Source organism: Geotrypetes seraphini, chromosome 12, assembly GCF_902459505.1.
Source record: "Geotrypetes seraphini chromosome 12, aGeoSer1.1, whole genome shotgun sequence".
Lineage (NCBI taxonomy): Eukaryota > Metazoa > Chordata > Amphibia > Gymnophiona > Dermophiidae > Geotrypetes > Geotrypetes seraphini.
This window is the reverse complement of record NC_047095.1, coordinates 101,289,474-101,309,358: the sequence shown is the minus strand read 5'-3', so window position 1 is coordinate 101,309,358 and position 19,885 is coordinate 101,289,474. Positions and strand designations below refer to the sequence as shown.

Below are 19,885 nucleotides of genomic sequence, written 5' to 3'. Positions count from 1 at the left end.
TTTCATACGCTCCTTTTGGCTATCTGGTGTATCCTACTTCTGTCTCAGTTTTGAGTCAATAGAAGTATATTTTCTAACTTAAATTTCCATCAACCTGTAATTATACTAGAGAATACACACAAACACAGTTTTAGCATGCAGCCTTATTTATATCCCAAAGCCACACGGGGCTTTTAATCTTTCGGCCTAACCTCCAATACAGGTTCATAAAGCTATTTCTCCCCACTTCCATTGCTTTGTTTTTTACTTCAGCACAGCTCCCTTTCGACATGCTTTCTCATTTCCAACCCTTTGCTGTTCACTTAATTATGGACATCAGCCATTTGTGCCTTCTGTAGGCCATTAGTCCTTACGTATCATTCATCATTGTTTTCATTTTTATGATCTTTCATGTTTCATTGTTTACATTAGTATATGTGCCAAGGTGCTTGTTTAGTTGGTTTTACTTTCTCACCTTTTTATTTTAGAGGAATATTTTACCTTCAACACACCGGAGCATACGTCCTGGACTACATGTTGGGACACCTTTAAAGCCTACATTCGGGGAGTCATTATATCCCATGCAGCTAATTTACGGAAGAGACAATTGACTGACTCCTTGAAGATGGAAAATGATATCAAGGCGCTGGAACTGGAACATCAACGGGATCCAACAGACATCACTAATCTTAATCATCTAGCGGGCTCGTTTTCTTTATAACTCCACGTTAAGTAAATCAGCTACCAACTCAGTGTTTCTTCAGTCTGCCTCATATTTTGCAGATAACAACAAATGTGGCCAGATAAGAAAAAAATCGCTGCCATCGAACTGGATAATGGTGATATCTTAACTTCCAATCAGGACATATCTCAAGCTTTCAAAAACATCTATGAAACATTATACACTTCAGAACTGGTCGAGATTGATCCTGTATCACTGTTCATGGAAGATCTTACTCATCCTACTGTATCTCAGGAAGACAATATCAAGCTAGATGAACCCTTGTCTGTCTCAGAGCTCTCCCATGTAATTGATTCCTTGGCACTCCGTAAGGCTCCAGGGCCTGACGGCCTAACTGTAGAATTTTATAAAGAATTCCAGGATGCTCTTATCCCTTATTTTCTACAATTCCTTCAGTCTATCATTGAATCTGGACAAGTTTATGGTTCGTTCACAGAAGCTCATATCATCGTTCTACCTAAACCGGATAAAAATCCACGCTTAGTGTCAAATTACAGACCTCTTTCTCTCATAAACGTGGATGCGATGATTTATGCCAAACTCTTATCCACTAGATTGCAGGGAGTCATAACCAAACTCATCAAGACAGATCAAAGTGGTTTCATCACGGGGAGGTTTGCCACTGATAACTCGAGAACATTTGCACATATCATTGCTCAATCTCAGGACAAGGCCCAAGATCTTATTGCGGTGGGGCTGGACGCTGAGAAGGCCTTTGACCATGTGGAATGGTTATTTCTTTTTAGAACCCTGGTTTGGTATGGCTTCTCTGAGGATTTCATTAGGAAGATCAAGATACTATACTCCTCTCCATCAACCAGAACATTCATAAATGGAACTTTGTCTTCTGTATTCCACCCAACACGAGGTACCAGACAGGGGTGTCCCCTATCTCCTCTGCTGTTCGATCTTGCACTGGAACCTCTACTTATATCTATACGTGAGAATAAACTCATAGAAGGGTTCATAAACAAAGCTTCTGTGATCAAAATTTCGGCTTATGCTGATGATATACTCCTCTACATTACTCCAGCATCATTTCCACATCTAACCTCAACGATCCGACAGTATTCAGCCCTGTCTGGTTACAAACTGAATATGACTAAGACGTTGGTCATGCCAATTAACTGCCCAGAGGTTAAGTCTGACGTAGAATCATATGGTGTACAATGGTCTGCTACAAAAATGAAATACTTGGGGGTGTATTTCGGACCCACTCTGGAAGAAACTAGACAACTCAACATTGATTACTTATTACAGATAGCGCGTCACACAGCATCTGCTTGTTCTCCCTTAAACCTCTCGTGATGGGGAAGGTTAGAGTCGATACACATGATGATCGTACCAAAAATTAACTATATCCTAAACATGCTACCATTCTTCTTACCTCACTCTTTCTACAACACCTTAGATTCTATCCTCACGCAGTTCATTTGGAATAAGAGACAGCCTCGTATTGCTCTTAGTAAATTAAAACTGGCTAAGAAAGATGGAGGGGTGAATTTCCCAGACTTCTACAAGTACCACAGCGCATTTATCATAAGACATTGGTTTCATGGTCACATTGACAACAGATTTTCAGACAAACCAAGCTGGATTGATATGGAAACTTTCCTTTATGGAGCGTCACGTTTGAAATTCCTCCCTGGGCATACTCTTTCTCGCAAGGACAAAGAGGATCGAATTCTCCTGTCATAAAAAATGGCTCTCCAGGTTCTTGAATCCAACATGTCCCTTAGATGGGAACAATCCACTAAACTTCCCATTTGGAATAATCAGAGATTTTTGATTCAATCTAAATCCTTCCTTTGGCCCCTTTGGCAAAAAGCGGGCATTGAGACGGTTGAGGATTTGACCAATGCGGATGGATGGCTATCCTTCCAAGACCTCTCCAAAGAATGGAATATTCCTAAGAATCAATACTACGCCTGGATCCAACTCTCACACTGCTTACGAGCTGCTATTCCCAATCTGCAGGCTCTAGGAGATACACCGAGCCTGAGTTCATTTCTTGACAAGTCTCCAGTATTCACCTATAAGGCCTCCTTCTGGTACAAGGTTATCCAAATGACGGAAGACAAAGTCCCCCTTTCTTCTGAAGTAAAATGGCAGTATATTTTGAATTTACCATCTGATACTATAGACTGGAGCACTGTATGGTTAACCTTACACAAATCCATAAAGTCCGCTTCAGTGCTACAGTCCATTTTCTTCCTGCTACACCGTGCTGTCTGGACCCCCACATTGTCTCACAAAATAGATCTCTCCTCTTCATCTAAATGTTGGTCTTGTGATAGTGTTGATGGCTCTTTGGAACACCTGTTATTTAACTGTAAGCATCTGGTCATTTATTGGATTAAAGTTTGGGATACTATATGCAATATCTTAGACATTTCTGAACCACTCACTATCAGGATTCTCATACTAATGTCTCAAGGGCTGACAGTACCACTGGACAAACATGAAGGTCATCTTCTGACTGTTATGTTGGCCTTAGCAATTCAAAATGTTCTTTTTTGTTGGAAAAATTTGGATAAGATTGAATACCATACTTGGTGGAACACTCTGTGTCTTCATGGTAAATATGAACAGGTGCTAGCTGAAAAAATGAATGCCCTTAGCAAGTATAAACTTATTTGGTCTCCCTTTCATCAATATTGTTTGAATACGCAAACTTGTATTGGATCACTGCTGTGTGTTTATATAATTCTTGCACAAAGATGACCTGCTCATAAGGCATTACACTATTATTAGTGTAATCCTTAAGGTTCTTGCATACTTTTAATAGTTGCTTTTCTGAATCCTGACTTCATCATATTTGTCCTGCATCCCTGACCATGTACTTTGTAATAGCATTTATGTTTGTTTCCTTTTGTATTGTGTATTTTGGAAACTTTGAAAAAAGAGTAATGAACAAGTGAACAAAGAGGTTCAAAAGAACCATCCAGATATCCAGAGAATACAGAATACAGAATGCATGTGATATGGTATTTATAATATTTCACTACAAAAAGAAACACAGGGAAAACCTGGAGGCTCAAGAGAACCTACTGTATAACCTGAAGAGGAGAGAAGAAGAAGAGAGGAAAGTTAAGAAAAGGGGAAGAGGAAAGGGTTGATCAAACAGAAGATGGAAAAGAGAGACTAGTAATAGAGGAGAAATGAATAAAGAATGATGAATGAAGGATACAGGACGGACATCCCAAGCCAATCTGGAGTGGTAAATAGAAAAGGAAAAGAGAAAAAAATTTTTTGGATACAATCGAGATCAAGAGATACTAGTGGAAAGACAACAGTTAAGGAGAATAATGTTGAATGGGTTCCCATATCTTGGAGACGCGCAGCAGTCGGTTTGTAAATTCGGCAGCTTTCAGTTCATAGGAATGAATCATAAGAACAGTATTCCACCAGAAAACAACAAGTCAGCAGATTTCCAATTGTGGAGAATCATTTGAATTGTTAAAGCAATTAAAATATTAAGAAGAGATTGTTGACTGGTGGAAAGGGGATCTGACACAGCTAAAGCTCTGTAAAGCAAGACTTCAAAGGAGAACCCCGAGGAAATAGGGAGAATACGTTGAATAAGACGCCATATTTGTGTCCAGAAGTCCTGAAGGATAGGGCATGCATAAATCATATGATGAAGGTCCCCTAACTCCGAAGCACAATGCCAACACCTATTGGAATCTCTAAGACCAGCCAAATACATCTTGTTAGGTGTCCAAAAGACTTTGTACGCAAGAAAATAAAGCGATTGAGATAAACTGGCGGACGCTGTTGGGCGAATTATTTTACTGAAATAGTGATCCCAATCCTGATCGGATCCCCGCCAGGTGGAGTAGGACAACCAGATATCCGTAGATCTCTTGGATCTAGGGTATAAATGTGAACGAAGTTCTTTATAGAAAAGGGACGTGGTATGACCGAGTTCTAGAGCTAATTTTGAGAGCGTCATGAAAGGAGAGGTTTGAGTATAGGAAAAAATGGATGGTGAACATTTAAGTAGATAGTGAGAGAGTTGAATCCAATGAAAGCATTCCGTTGTAGGTAGGTCAAACCTGTCCATGAGCTGAGCAAAAGAAAGGAGCTTACCATTATCCATGACCTGATTTAAAGTCCATATCCCTTTGTCTATCCAGGACCTCCAGTAAACAGGACGATTGTCAATACAAAAGGAGGGACTGTACCAGAGAGGAGAAACGGTCGTGTTGCGTCTATCAGACCCGGATATAAAATCAAAATGCTGAATCGCCTGGAGGGTGGCATGTATGGTGGTAGATTTACAAGGTAATGAAGAAGTAGAAAGGAAAGATAAATTAGATAATGGGATCGGGCGGACAAGATGTTGTTCAACTCGAAACCAGGCAGCCAGTCCATCGGAAAGACTAGAATCCAGTGTCCAATATGAACTATATTGCAGAAACGAGGCAATATGATAGAGAAAAAAGTCCGGAAAACCCATACCCCCATTTTCTTTAGAGGATTTAAGAATTTTCAGAGAAATACGAGGTGTTTTCTTACACCAAAGGTAAGCTGAGAGCTTCACTTCAATACATTTACAAAACTCCTTAGGGGCTAATCTAGGGAGCATGGAAAGGTAATAGTTGACAATTGGCGTAATAGTCATCTTGATAGCCTCAAGACGTCCCCACCACAGCAAGGAAAGAGGGGACCACCTCTTCACCAATGCGTCAATCTTGGATGTTAAAGCAGCTAAATTAATAGACATCATAGTATCAGTATCATGGTGAAAAAGGGTACCAAGGTATTTTAAAGAAGAACTGGCCCAACGAAATGAGATAGGACCACAATCCGCCAGTGAAGTAGAATCATTGAGAGGCATAACCTTGGATTTATCCCAGTTTATACGATAGCCGGAACAGCATGAAAAGTCAGATACTATTTGGAGAAGGACAGGAATGGAGGAGGCCGGTTTTGAAAGAAACATCAATAGATCGTCAACATAAGCTAAAGTTTTAATTTGTAAAGAGCCCACAGGGATGCCAAGTAAATGCGGATGTTGACGGATTGCCAAGAGCAATGGTTCAAGAGCTAGATTAAATAAGAGGGGAGACAGGGGGCAACCCTGCCGGGTGCCTCTGCGGAGAGAGATGGGGGTAGATAAAGAGTCGTTGATCCGTAATCTAGAGCAAGGTTTATTGTATAATAATTTGATCCATCGTATAAAGTTTGAGCCACATCCAAACCATTGGAGGGCTGCAAATAAATGATTCCATTCCACCATGTCGAAGGCCTTCTCGGCATCCAAGGAAATAGCTATCATCGGTTCAGTAGTGGATTGGGCAAAGTCTAGAACAGAATGGAAAGTGCGTGCATTATCACCAATGAAACGAGCTTTCATAAAGCCTACTTGATCAGGATGAATAAGGTTGCCCAAGATCTTATCCAATCGAGAGGCTAGGACTTTAGCCAGGATCTTGCAGTCAGTGTTGAGTAAAGAAATAGGCCGATAGTTGGCTACCCGTGTTTCATACCTCCCTGCTTTGAGTAAAACAATAATGTGCGCTTCCGTGAAACCACCTTGATCATCAGGATTGGAGAAAAGATAGTCAAAAAGATGTTTCAGCCAAGGGATAAGATCAGTAGAGAAAGTTTTATAGAATTCCATCGGAAGTCCATCGGGTCCTGGTGATTTGTGTGAGGAGAAGGATTTTATAGCCTCAAAAATCTCGGTCTCTGCAATAGGAGCACCAAGACATGAGGCCTGGGAACAATCCAAAGAGGGATGGGAGATATCCTGAAAGAAGACAGAACTAGAAATAGAGGAAGAATTGATGGACGAAGAATATAAAGCACTATAAAAAGTGGCAAAGAGCTGGGATATGGAGTTGTCATCTGTAACAGAGGTACCATCTTCTCTCACTAATGCAGCCACTCTAGATCTTTGTTTATGATTAGCCAGGTAACGAGCCATAGAACGACCAGTTTTATTGGCAGACACATAGGTACCCGTTTTGGAGATTAAGAAGTCCTGTTGAGCTCTAAGCCGAGATAATATATTATATTCAACCTTTTTCTGAACTAAATCTGGGGACATTTGAGTAAGAGTATTCGTGATCTGTTGGCGTTCCAATAAAGAGATATCCTTCTCCAAAGATTCTATAGTAGAACGATCTGACTTACGCTTCCAAGCGGAGAAGCTGATTACTTCACCTCTGAGGGTCGCTTTAAAAGCTTCCCATATAGTGGTATAAGATTCAATGGAAGAAGCATTATTAGTGAAAAAGTCCGCAATAAAGCTTCGGATTTTATCTTGGAAGGCAGAGTCCAGGAGAACGGATGTATTGAGCCGCCAAATTCGATTGGGACGTGTGTGTTGTAATTCCACGTGTAACCCGATGGGAGCGTGGTCCGAAAGAATAATAGGATGAATAATAGCCGCACGAATCGTAGGGAGAAAAGATTTAGAAATGAGAAAGAAGTCAAGCCTAGAGTAAGAGCGATGAGGGGCAGAGTAGAACGTGAAGGATCGTTCGCCCGGATGGAGTAATCTCCATGGATCGCAAAGGCCAAGGTCTTGAATAACATTGTGAAGTTCAGACCGCATTTTGGAGGGACGGAACTGTGAGTGAGAGTGCCTATCTAGATTAATATCTAACGGGAGATTAAAGTCCCCGCCAAGTATTAAAGGATAGTCAGCTACATCTAGCAGTACGTCCCTCAGGGCTTCCATGAAGGGTGGCAAGTCAATGTTTGGAGCATAAATGTTGACGAAAGAGAAAGATAAGTCACCGATCTGAACTTAGATTGCAATCCATCGGCCTGCAGAATCCGACAATTGATGTAAGATGCGAGCTTGTAACGAAGTCTTCACAAGAATGGACACTCCTCTTTTTTTATGAAAAGCAGGGGAAAATACATGCGTAGCATATCCAGGAATACGAAGCTTGGAGCAGTCTATGGGATTCAGGTGAGTCTCCTGTAGCAAGAGAATATCATAATCTTTCGCTTTAAGATAATCTATAATTTTCTTACATTTGAGAGGTTGGTTAATAACGTTGACGTTCCATGATACTAGTTTAAGAGAAGACATACAAGAAGAAGAAAAAGCCGAAATCAAAAAGGATATGACAGGGGATGTCCGTCCTGCACAGTAGTGAATTAGAGATGAAGAAGAGGAAAAAATCACGTATATGAAAAAGGATAAGAAGTCCTCTCCAGGATAGAGAAAAGAGGGGAGAAAGCACCAGTTTGATGAACAAGTGGAGCGGAAGTCACAATGACCACCCAAACTGAAAATCATATGTTCTCTTTAGATACCAACCATGGTAAATGTCAAATAGATATATTGCCCAAGTCCGGTAACAATATAGTGTATAGTGTGAACATATGTGGGTCGGAGTCAATAAATACCAACATAAACTGAGTAATTTACAAAATACAATGCATAAAACATGAGAGAAATGTATAGAATACTTGAGATAAAATAAAATATGAAAAGAAAAAAAACAAAAAACCTTTTATGTTCAAATACCATCAATGGTAAATGCCATCTGTATACCTTATTCAGAATGTTAAAAGGAATATCAGTTGGAGGGCGAGTATGAAACCAGGGGAGCATGCTATAGTATGTATTGATCAACTTGATAAACCAGGCAACAAAGCAGAGGAAATATGCCATATTAATAAGAAAAAAGAGAAGATTAACAATAACATTTGCATCTACACTGGGTCAAGGGGCAAGTGCAGCACAGGGCTGTTTGAAGTTAACATATAAGATATCCAGGGGGGCGTGCCTAAATCAAGAGGATATCTGAGGGAAACAGACTCCTGGATATAGAACCAGCTACCCAGAGCTTACCTAAAGCACTGAAGGAAGAAATGGGACATAAAAATATTAGGGCATTATCAAAAGGAGTGTGTCGATAAAGCCAACTAACAACATAATGATGGAAGAAAAATAAATACCAGGAGAGAAGAAATACACAGCTAGCAAAAACAAAATGCTATATGTTTGAGAGAAAGAGAGAGAGGAGGCATGTTTGGAGGCAATACAGTACAAATGATATAAATTCATTGTTAATTGGAATATATTAAAACAATCAGATGGGTTGAGATGGTAATGGATTATGTATCAGGGAATAGAAATAATCAAACAAATATGAATAATATATAAATTGGGAAGAAAACATGAGTTCATCTATCAGTTGATAAGTTGGAGCAGTACATAGGAAGGACAAATATCATAAAAGCTAGGCCAAAAATGATTCAAAATTAATCAGGGGGGATATCACAAGTCAAAATGGATAATAAAAATTGGACAATAAAAAGTATAAAACTATTTAGCAATGATTCACAGATTAAGATAAATAAAAGAGGGTTATTAAGAATTCATCAGCAAGGGGAGTAGAAGAAAAAACATGAGTAATATATAAACTAGTAATAAAACATGAATTCATCCATCAGTTAATAAAGTAGAACTGTACATAGAAAGGATAGCTATCATAAAGACAAAGCTATAGATGATTTAAAATTCATCAGGGGGATATCACAAGTTATAATGGATAAGGAAAATTAGCCAATAAAAAAAATTATAAAACAATTTAGCAATAGTTCATAGACAGAGGTGAATAAAAAGGGTTATAAGGAGTTCATCTGCAAGGGGAATAGAAGAAAAAGCATGAATAATATATAAACTGGAAAGAAAATATGAATTCATCCATCAGTTAATAAAGTAGAGCTGTACTTAGTGGGGACAGCTATCATAAAGGCAAAGTTAAAAATGATTTAAAATTCATCAGGAGGGTAACATAAGTTATGATAGGTAATAAAAATTTGTCAGAGAAAAATATAAAACAATTTAGCAATAATGTATAGATTGAGATAAGTAAAAAAGGGTTATAAGGAGTACATCAGCGGGGGGAATAGAAGAAAAAACATGAATAATATATAAACTAGTAGGAAAATATGAGTTCATCCGTCAGTCGGAAAAGTAGAGCTGTACATAGGGAGGATAGTTATCATAAAAGCAACACAAAAAAATAGGTTAAAGTTCATCAGGGGCGTAATACAGGCAACTCATTTCTTAGTATTGCAAAGGAAAGTGAAACGACACAAAAATCCATACGAAAAAGGAAATTATCGCTGAAAAATAGCTGGAAAGCGATGACCACAAATGCTCGCAGTCTAAGCAACAAAGTTCATGATCTGCAAGCCCTGATGTTAGAGGCAGATCTAGATATTGTTGCTATCACAGAGACATGGTTCAGTGAATCACATGGATGGGATGCAAACATACCGGGATATAATCTTTTTAGGAAGGACAGAGATGGTCATAAAGGTGGAGGAGTAGTTCTCTATGTAAAGATCAATATCCAAGCGACCGAAATGCAAGGGACCTGGGGAGAGGAAGAAGCGATATGAATTGCTCTGAAAAGAGAAGATGGAACTTCTATCTACATGGGTGTAGTCTACAGACCTCCGACTCAATCGCAGCAAATTGATAAGGATCTGATTGTGGATATCCAAAAGTTTGGAAAGAAAGAGGAGGTTCTGCTGTTGGGAGATTTCAACCTGCCGGATGTGGACTGGAATGTTCCGTCTGCGGAATCGGAAAGAAGTAGGGAGATTGTGGATGCCTTTCAAGAGGCTCTGCTCAGACAAATGGTGACGGAACCCACAAGGGAAAAAGTGATATTGGATCTGGTCCTCACAAATGGAGAGAGTATCTCTAATGTTCGAGTGGGTGCTCACCTGGGAAGTAGCGATCATCAAACGGTTTGGTTTGATATAACGGCTAAAGTGGAGAGCGGCCGCACGATACTTAAAGTCCTAGATTTCAAACGTACGGACTTTAATGCAATGGGAAAGTACCTGAAGAAAGAACTGTTAGGATGGGAGGACATAAGAGAAGTGGAAAGACAGTGGTCTAAGCTGAAAGGAGCGATAAAAATGGCTACGGACCTTTATGTGAAGAAAATCAATATAAACAAGAGAAAAAGGAAGCCGATATGGTTCTCCAACCTAGTGGCTGAGAAAATAAAGGCGAAAGAGTTGGCGTTCATGAAATATAAAAAAAACCAAGAAGAGGAGAGTAGAAAGGACTACAGGGTGAAACTGAAAGAAGCCAAGAGAGAGATACATTTGGCGAAGGCACAGGCGGAAGAACAAATGGCTAAAAATGTAAAAAAGGGAGATAAAAATTTTTTCAGATATATTAGTGAAAGGAGGAATGGAATGGAAAGGAGCAATTCCATAAAAAATGGAATTGCTAGGCTAAAAGATGCTGGGAACAAATATGTGGAGAGTGATGAGGAGAAAGCAAATGTGCTAAACAAATACTTCTGTTCTGTGTTCACAGAAGAAAATCCTGGGGAAGGACCGAGATTGTCTGGCAAAGTTACACGAGAAAATGGAGTAGATTCTGCGCCGTTCACGGAGGAGGATGTTTATGAGCAACTTGAAAAACTGAAGGTGGACAAAGCGATGGACCAGACGGGATCCATCCCAGGATACTAAGGGAGCTCAGAGAGGTTCTGGCGAGTCCTATTAAAGACTTGTTCAACAAATCTCTGAAGACGGGAGTGATTCCTGGGGATTGGAGGAGAGCGGATGTGGTCCCTATTCATAAAAGTGGTCACAGAGATGAAGCAGGAAACTAAAGGCCGGTGAGCCTCACTTCAGTTGTTGGAAAAATAATGGAAGTGTTGCTGAAAGAAAGGATAGTGTACTTCCTTGAATCTAATGGGTTACAGGATCCGAGGCAACATGGCTTTACAAAAGGTAAATCGTGCCAAACGAACCTGATTGAATTTTTTGATTGGGTGACCAGAGAGCTGGATCGAGGACATATACTAGATGTAATTTACTTGGATTTCAGCAAAGCCTTTGATACAGTTCCTCATAGGAGGCTGTTGAACAAACTTGAAGGGCTGAAGTTAGGACCCAAAGTGGTGAACTGGGTCAGAAACTGGCTGTCGGACAGACGCCAGAGGGTGGTGGTTAATGGAAGTCGCTCAAAGGAAGGAAAGGTGACTAGTGGAGTCCCTCAGGATTCGGTGCTGGGGCCAATCCTGTTCAATATGTTTGTGAGTGACATTGCTGAAGGGTTAGAAGGAAAAGTGTGCCTTTTTGCAGATGATACCAAGATTTGTAACAGAGTAGACACCGAAGAGGGAGTGGAAAATATGAAAAAGGATCTGCAAAAGTTAGAGGAATGGTCTAATGCCTGGCAACTAAAATTCAATGCAAAGAAATGCAGAGTAATGCATTTGGGGATTAATAATAGGAAGGAACTGTATATGCTGGGAGAAGAGAAGCTGATATGCACGGACGGGGAGAAGGACCTTGGGGTTATAGTGTCCGATGATCTAAAGGCGAAAAAGCAGTGTGACAAGGCAGTGGCTGCTGCCAGAAGGATGCTGGGCTGTATAAAGAGAGGCATAGTCAGTAGAAGGAAGAAGGTGTTGATGCCCCTGTACAGATCATTGGTGAGGCCCCACTTGGAGTATTGTGTTCAGTTTTGGAGACCATATCTAGCGAAAGACGTAAGAAGACTTGAGGCGGTCCAGAGGAGGGCGACGAAAATGATAGGAGGCTTGTGCCAGAAGACGTATGAGGAGAAACTGGAAGCCCTGAATATGTATACCCTAGCCTAGAGGAAAGGAGAGACAGGGGAGATATGATTCAGACGTTCAAATACTTGAAGGGTATTAACGTAGAACAAAATCTTTTCCAGAGAAAGGAAAATGGTAAAACCAGAGGACATAATTTGAGGTTGAGGGGTGGTAGATTCAGGGGAAATGTTAGGAAATTCTACTTTATGGAGAGGGTAGTGGATGCCTGGAATGAGCTCCCGAGAGAGGTGGTGGAGAGTAAAACTGTGACTGAGTTCAAAGAAGCATGGGATGAACACAGAAGATTTAGAATCAGAAAATAATATTAAATATTGAACTTGGCCAGTTACTGGGCAGACTTGCACGGTCTGTGTCTGTGTGAGGCTGTTTGGTGGGGGATGGGCGGGGGAGAGCTTCAATGGCTGGGAGGGTGTAGATGGGCTGGAGTGAGTCTTAACAGAGATTTCGACAGTTGGAACCCAAGCACAGTACCGGGTAAAGCTTTGGATTCTTGCCCAGAAATAGCTAAGAAGAAAAAAAATTTTTAAAAAATTTTAAATTGAATCAGGTTGGGCAGACTGGATGGACCATTCGGGTCTTTATCTGCCGTCATCTACTATGTTACTATGTTACAGGCAATAATGGGTAAGAGAAATTAGACAATAAAAAAAAAATAAAAAGCAAATTAGTAATGATTCATAGTCGAAGGTAAATAAAAGGGGAGTGTAACGTGGCTGAGAAGCAGGAAAGGAGAGGCAGAAAATTATAAGTTCATACAGCAGTCCAAGAATCAATATGATCAAGTTAAGCTACTAAAAAGTCATTGCAATTAATTCATATCACCCAAGGGACAGAATACTATACAAAGAAGGAATAAGGAAATGATTGAACAGAGATTCAGCGATTTTGAATAGATGGAAGATGAGAGAGAAAAATGACATACGGTGTGTTAGAGTAGTGATAGGAGAGAGAAAGCACGTGTGGAAATGGCGGGGAAAGTACATGAACAAGCAGGTACAAACTACTGGAGCAGTATAAGTGGGGCTGTAGAGAGAGAAGGAGGATAACAAAACTAAAACGAGAGGGGATAAAAGCTCCAGGTAAAGAAAATAATATCATCGTTGTAGGAGGGGGGGTGAAAAAGAAAAAAAAAACAACAACACAAAATGGCGGAAGGTGAACGAGTGAGGGAAAAAGATTAGAGTAGAGCGGAGTCACAAATAATATCAAGTGGGAAGCAGAAAAGGGAAGATTTTGAGTACGGGTAAGTAAAATAAGATTAACAACAATAAGTCAGGTCATAAGAGGGTAAAAAGTCCATGAGGTTGCAGGCAGCATGGTGGAGAGTCCAATGCAGGGAACCGGGAGGCAAAAAAGTTGTACAGGAAAGTCCAGTGAAAAGAGCCGTTGGTAAGAGAGTCAGAGAGCAGTAATGAGTCGAAGGCAAGGTGAAAGGAAATAATTCGTCCCATAAACTTGAAGGCAGGTCGGCGAGGAGACCGCTGCAGGGAGCTGGGTAGCACATGGTGGTAGATCACATAGGGAGTACGGCGCCAAGTCCAGTGTAGAGAGACGCAGGCGAGACAGTCAGAGAACGATTACCCCATCTTCGTCTGTTGGAGCCATGCACGAAGAACCTCCGGATCACTGTAGTTGTCCGTTTTGTTGTGATAGGTTACCCGGAATCTAGCGGGATAGAAGAGTCCGTATTGCGCGCCAAGGTCTTTTAAGTCCTGCCGCATGGAGAGGAAGGACTTTCTTCTTGCTGCAGTGGCGGGAGCCAGGTCGGGCACAATTATAATTTTACGTCCCTGATGTAGCATGGACGCCTTTCCCTTCGCGGCATTTAAGATTTGTAGGGTATGCTGGAATCGGAGTACCTTGACGACCAGCGGGCGTGGGCGCTTGTTTCCAGGTTGCAGGATGGAAGGGGAGCGATGAGCGCGCTCGAGCTCTAAGATCGGGGAGAAATCGATGTCCAGGAACTTCGGGAGCCATGAAGTCAGGAAGGCAAGCGTATCATTACCCTCGGCCCCTTCCGGCATTCCAAGGATCCGTAAATTAGATCTACGGCTGCGATTAGCCATATCCTCGAGGTCAGTGGTTAATTTAGAAATGGCTGCCGAGTTAGCACGTATTGTCGGGAGATCTTTTTCCACAGCAGTGACTCGATCAGAAAGTGAGTTGAAACGCTGTTGAGATGCAGCCATCTGTGTATGGATTAACTCTAATTCCCCTCGCATATCTTGTGATATTTCCATGTGTGATTTCATTAGAGATTTTATGTTTTGCAATTCTGTGAGGATCGGGTCAGTCTCCTCCACGAGGTCTGCAGCAGAGCCAGGCTTCTCAGGAGAGGGGGGAGCCGACTTGAGACATTTACTTGCTGGAAGTGTGTCGGCTTTAGATTTCTTGCTAGCCATGTTATGTTAGAAGTTAGAATAGTTATTAACAAGGCTTTAGCTGAAAGAAAAAAAAAAGAAAAGAAAGCAAAAAGAACAGGCAAATTCTGAAAGATTAGCTTAGAAAAGGGTGGGAGCAAGCACTCACGCGACCATCTTAAGAACATAAGAACATAAGAAGTTGCCCCCGCTGAGTCAGACCAGAGGTCCATCTTGCTCAGCGGTCCACTCCCGCGGAGGCCCAACAGGCCTAATGCCTGAACAGTGGTCCCTGATTAATTTTGTAACTTACCTCTAATCCCATCCCTATAATCTACCTCTACTTTTATCTGTACCCCTCAATCCCTTTGTCTTCCAAGTACCTATCCAAAGCTTCTTTGAACCCCTGTAGCGTGCTCCTGTTTATCACATCTTCTGGTAGCGCGTTCCATGTATCCACCACCCTCTGTGTGAAAAAGAACTTCCTGGTGTTTGTTCTAAACCTCTCCCCTTTCAATTTCTCTGAGTGCCCCCTTGTACTTATTGATCCCCTTAATTTGAAAAATCTGTCCCTGTCTATTTTTTCTATGCCCTTCATGATCTTGAAGGTTTCTATCATGTCTCCTCTAAGTCTCCGCTTTTCCAGGGAGAAAAGCCCTAGCTTTTTCAGTCTGTCAGTATATGAGAGGTCCTCCATGCCCTTTATTAGCTTAGTTGCTCTTCTCTGGACCCTCTCAAGTACCTCCATGTCCTTCTTGAGGTACGGCGAGCAGAACTGAACACAGTACTCCAGGTGCGGGCGCACCATAGCACGATACAGTGGCAGGATGACTTCCTTTGTCCTGGTCGTGATACCCTTCTTAATGATACCCAACATTCTGTTTGCTTTCCTTGAGGCCGTGGCACACTGCGCCGACGCCTTCAATGTTGTGTCTACCATCACTCCCAGGTCTCTTTCAAGGTCGCTCACCCCTAGCGCTGATCCCCTCTCCCCATCCATGCATATCAGCCTCTCCCCTCCCAGCATATACAGCTCCTTCTAATTATTAGTCCCCAAATGCATTACTCTGCATTTCTTTGCATTGAATTTTAGTTGCCAGATTTTAGACCATTCCTCTAACTTTTGTAGATCCTTTTTCATGTTTTCCACCCCCTCCTTGGTGTCTACTCTTACAAATCTTGGTATCATTAGCAAAAAGGCAAACTTTTCCTTCTAACCCTTCAGCAATATCACTCACAAACATATTGAACAGGATCGGCCCCAGCACCGAATCCTGAGGGACTCTACTACTCACCTTTCCTTCCTCCGAGCAACTTCCATTAACCACCACCATCTGGCGTATGTCTGTCAACCAGATTTTAATCCAGTTCTCCACGTTGGGTCCTAACTTCAGCCCTTCAAGTTTGTTCAAGAGTCTCTTATTAGGAACCATGTCAAAGGCTTTGTTGAAATCTAAGTAAATTACATCTAGCATATGTCCTTGATCCAGTTCTTTGGTCACCTAATCAAAAAATTCAATCAGGTTCGTTTGGCACAATTTACCTTTAGTAAAGCCATGTTGCCTCAGATCCTGTAACCCATTGGATTCTAGAAGTTCACTATTATTTCTTCAGCAACACTTCTATTATTTTTCCAACAACCAAAGTGAGGCTTACCTGCCTGTAGTTTCCTGCTTCATCCCTGTGACCACTTTTGTGAATAGGGACCACATCCGTTCTTCTCCATTCCCCAGGAACCACTCCCATCTCCAGAGATTTGTTAAACAAGTCTTTAATAGGACCCGCTAGAACTTCTCTGAGCTCCCATCCTGGAATGGATCACTTCTAGTCCCATGGCTTTGTCCACCTTCTGTTTTTCAAGTTATTCATAAACACTTTCCTCCATGAATGGCACAGAATCTACTCCATTTTCTTGTGTAACTTTGCCAGACAATCTGGGTCCTTCTCCAAGTTTTTCTTCCTTGGTGAATATCAATGAAAATTTTCATTTAATCTCTTCACTATGGCCTTGTCTTCCCCGAGAACCCTTTTTACCCCTTGATCATCCAGTAGTCCATCTGATTTTCCCAGCTTCTTGCTTTAATATACCTAAAAAATGTTTTTACTGTTAACTTTTGCTTCCAGTGCAATCTTCTTTGCAAGGTTTTTCTGTTGCTACTGGCTGCCCTGGTTTCAGTCTTTGAGCACCTCAGTTTGAACACTCTGAATCTCTCTCTTTTCTTTTGTTGTGACATTGTGATTCCCTTCCTTTTCTTATAATTTTTTTTCTTATTTTGCACAGTGCTCTGATGAAGGAAGGAATATCAAGTCCTATTAAACTAAACTAAAATTAAACACTACCAGTTCTTAATCCACAATAGGAGTTTACCTCCTTTCCCATGAGGTGCACTATAAAATGCCTTTTGAAAATCCAATTACACGGTATTGACTCTCTCACCTTTATCCACATGTTTATTCATCACATTGAAGAAATGTAGTAGATTTATGAGGCAAGATTTTATTTGACTAAATCAATGTTGGCTTTGTATCATTAATCCTACATATTTATATGCTCTGTAATTTTATTCTTTATAATATTCTTTACCATTTTGCCCAGTACTGATGTTGGGCACTCTAATCTATAATTTCCTAGATATCTTCTGAAACCTTTTAAAAAATGGTGTTGCATTGGCCACCCTCCAAACATCAGGAATCATTTAGGATTTTAAGGATAAATTACAAATTACTAACAATAGCTCTGTAAGTTTATTTTTAAATTCTGTTAGTACTCTGTGATACATACCATCTGTTCTAGTTGTGTTGTTAATCTTTAATTTGTTAATTTGCCTCATACCATCATTAAGAACATCTGCAACCACCTAAGGAGATTCTAGACTTTTATACATCTCACCAGCCCAAACTTCTCACCGATCTAATGAGGTTTGGGGCATTTGTCCCTCTTAATATTTTTGACCCATAACTCTCTAATGAAGGGCCAGAGACACCAGCCCTAAATCACAGCACCAGAACTTATAGTGGGTGACCCCCTTGTATTAACAGTAGAGCAAAAATGATCCCCAAATGCTAATGTTGCCCTATCAGCCTGGATTGAAAATAGTGACTCTGATCCATAGTGTGTAGACTTATAGAACTATCTCTAGGAGACAAGTTATCAAATAAGGTTATATCATCCCTATTTGGCAAACTGTAGTTCCATGAAACTACAGCTATGGATCAGATCACTATTTTCAATTCAAGCTTGAAAAGTGACAAAAATGTCTGAGGATTGCTCATGTCCTCTGCCTAACCCCCCAGATATACCACCATTCAATGCTGGAGGATCAGTATGGGTGAGAGAAGGGTTAGGTCTTCACCAGTGGAATGGGAGGGGATCAGGATTCAGATTGGGGGAATGGTTGCATTTTTGTGCAAAGGTTTGTGCTATCTGCTTGTGGATAGCATGAGTGCATATATAACCTGCTCTTACATGCAGCCGTGTTATTTGCAGCTGTTAGAGTTAAAGTACCAGGTGCTAAATCAATGTGCAGTTCACAGTCCTTCACTCTCCAAGCAGTTTGTATCTTTGCTGAGTGGTGAAGGTTATAATAATAATAATAATAACTTTATTCTTCTATACCACCATAATCTTGCGACTTCTAGATGGTTTACAACTGAAGAGAGCTGGACAATCAGCGATTTACAGTATGCAGATAGAGAAATTACAGTATACAGAATCTTAGAAATGCAGCAATTTTAATATACAGTTTATTTAGAAATTCAGAGAGGTCCTTTTTAATAAAGTGGTGAATTATAGGTCTCATGCTACTTAAGTGCACTTTAGTAAACAGTTTTCATGATGTCTGTGAGATAATGAGATGCTAATCTTTCGCAGATATGGATACCTGTACAACATGCCCAGAAGATCAACGTTCCAATCAGAAAAGAGATGCCTGCATTCCAAAAGTGATAACTTTCCTGTCTTTTGAAGAGTCTCTAGGAATTGTTTCAACTTCTATTAGCATGCTCTTCTTTCTGGTAACTGCTGTCATCTTGGGAATTTTTATTCATTACCGAGACACTCCCATAGTGAGAGCCAACAACCAAAACCTCAGCTATATTCTCCTCATCTCCCTCATGATGTGCTTCCTCTGCTCCTTAATTTTCATTGGTCGTCCACATGAAGTTAACTGCATTCTCAGGCAGACTACCTTTGGGATTGCTTTCTCCATTGCTCTCTCCTCTATACTGGCAAAAACCATCACTGTGGTAACAGCTTTCCAAGCTACCAAACCAAAAAGCAAGCTGCATAAATGGATGGGTTCCAGGGTCTCTAATTCTGTAGTCCTTTCCTGTTCCCTTATTCAAACAGTTCTGTGTCTTGTTTGGTTGACCAATGCTCCCCCATTTGCATATCTTAATACGAGATCAGAAATTGGAACAATACTAATTGAATGTAATGAAGGGTCCGTATTTGCATTTTACTGTGTTCTGGGTTATCTGGGATTACTGGCTGGTATCAGCTTCATCATAGCTTTCCTAGCAAGAAATCTACCCAACAGTTTCAATGAGGCCAAGTATATCACCTTCAGCATGCTGGTCTTCTGCAGCGTCTGGATCTCCTTCATCCCAACATACCTGAGTTCCAAAGGCAAGTACATGGTGGCAGTGGAGATATTTGCTATACTGGCTTCCAGTGCTGGACTGTTAGGTTGTATCTTTTTCCCTAAATGTTACATTATTCTGTTGAGGCCTGAAAGAAACAACAAGAAGGACCTAAGAAAAATGTAAGGGTCCTTTTACTAAACTGCATTAAATGCTATCACACACTAAATATGGGGAAAAGGATTGATGAGAAGTGTATTAAAGCTTTTTGCAGTAATTTTCCTGTCAGCATAGACTAATCAAAGTAGTCATAGGGAGGGTGTACCTCATGCATTACTAGTAGAGCAATAATGATCCTCAAAATCTCATGTTGCTTTATCAGCCTGGATTGAAAATGGTGACTCTGATCCATATCTGTAGTCTTTTAGAGCTATTTCTAGGGGACAAGTTATCAAATAAGGTTGTACCATCCCTATTTGGCAAACTGTAGTACTATGAAACTACAGCTACGGATCAGAGCCACTATTTTCAATTCAAGCTTGAAAAGTGACAAAAATGTCTGAGGATTGCTCATGTCCTCTGCCTAACCCCCCAGAGATACCACCATTCAATGCTGGAGGATCAGT

The 19,885-nt window shown here is 40.8% G+C and overlaps 1 protein-coding gene across 1 annotated transcript in view; it reads left to right on the top strand.

Annotated features, from left to right (window-relative positions):
* LOC117346186 (vomeronasal type-2 receptor 26-like) overlaps nucleotides 1-19,445 on the top strand; it is a 147,126-nt gene extending 127,681 nt beyond the window's left edge. The window contains exon 6 of the mRNA XM_033915588.1: nucleotides 18,550-19,445. Coding sequence (XP_033771479.1) covers nucleotides 18,550-19,445 — 896 coding nt within the window. The remainder of the gene's footprint in view (nucleotides 1-18,549) is intronic.
* Nucleotides 19,446-19,885: the final 440 nt, after the last annotated feature.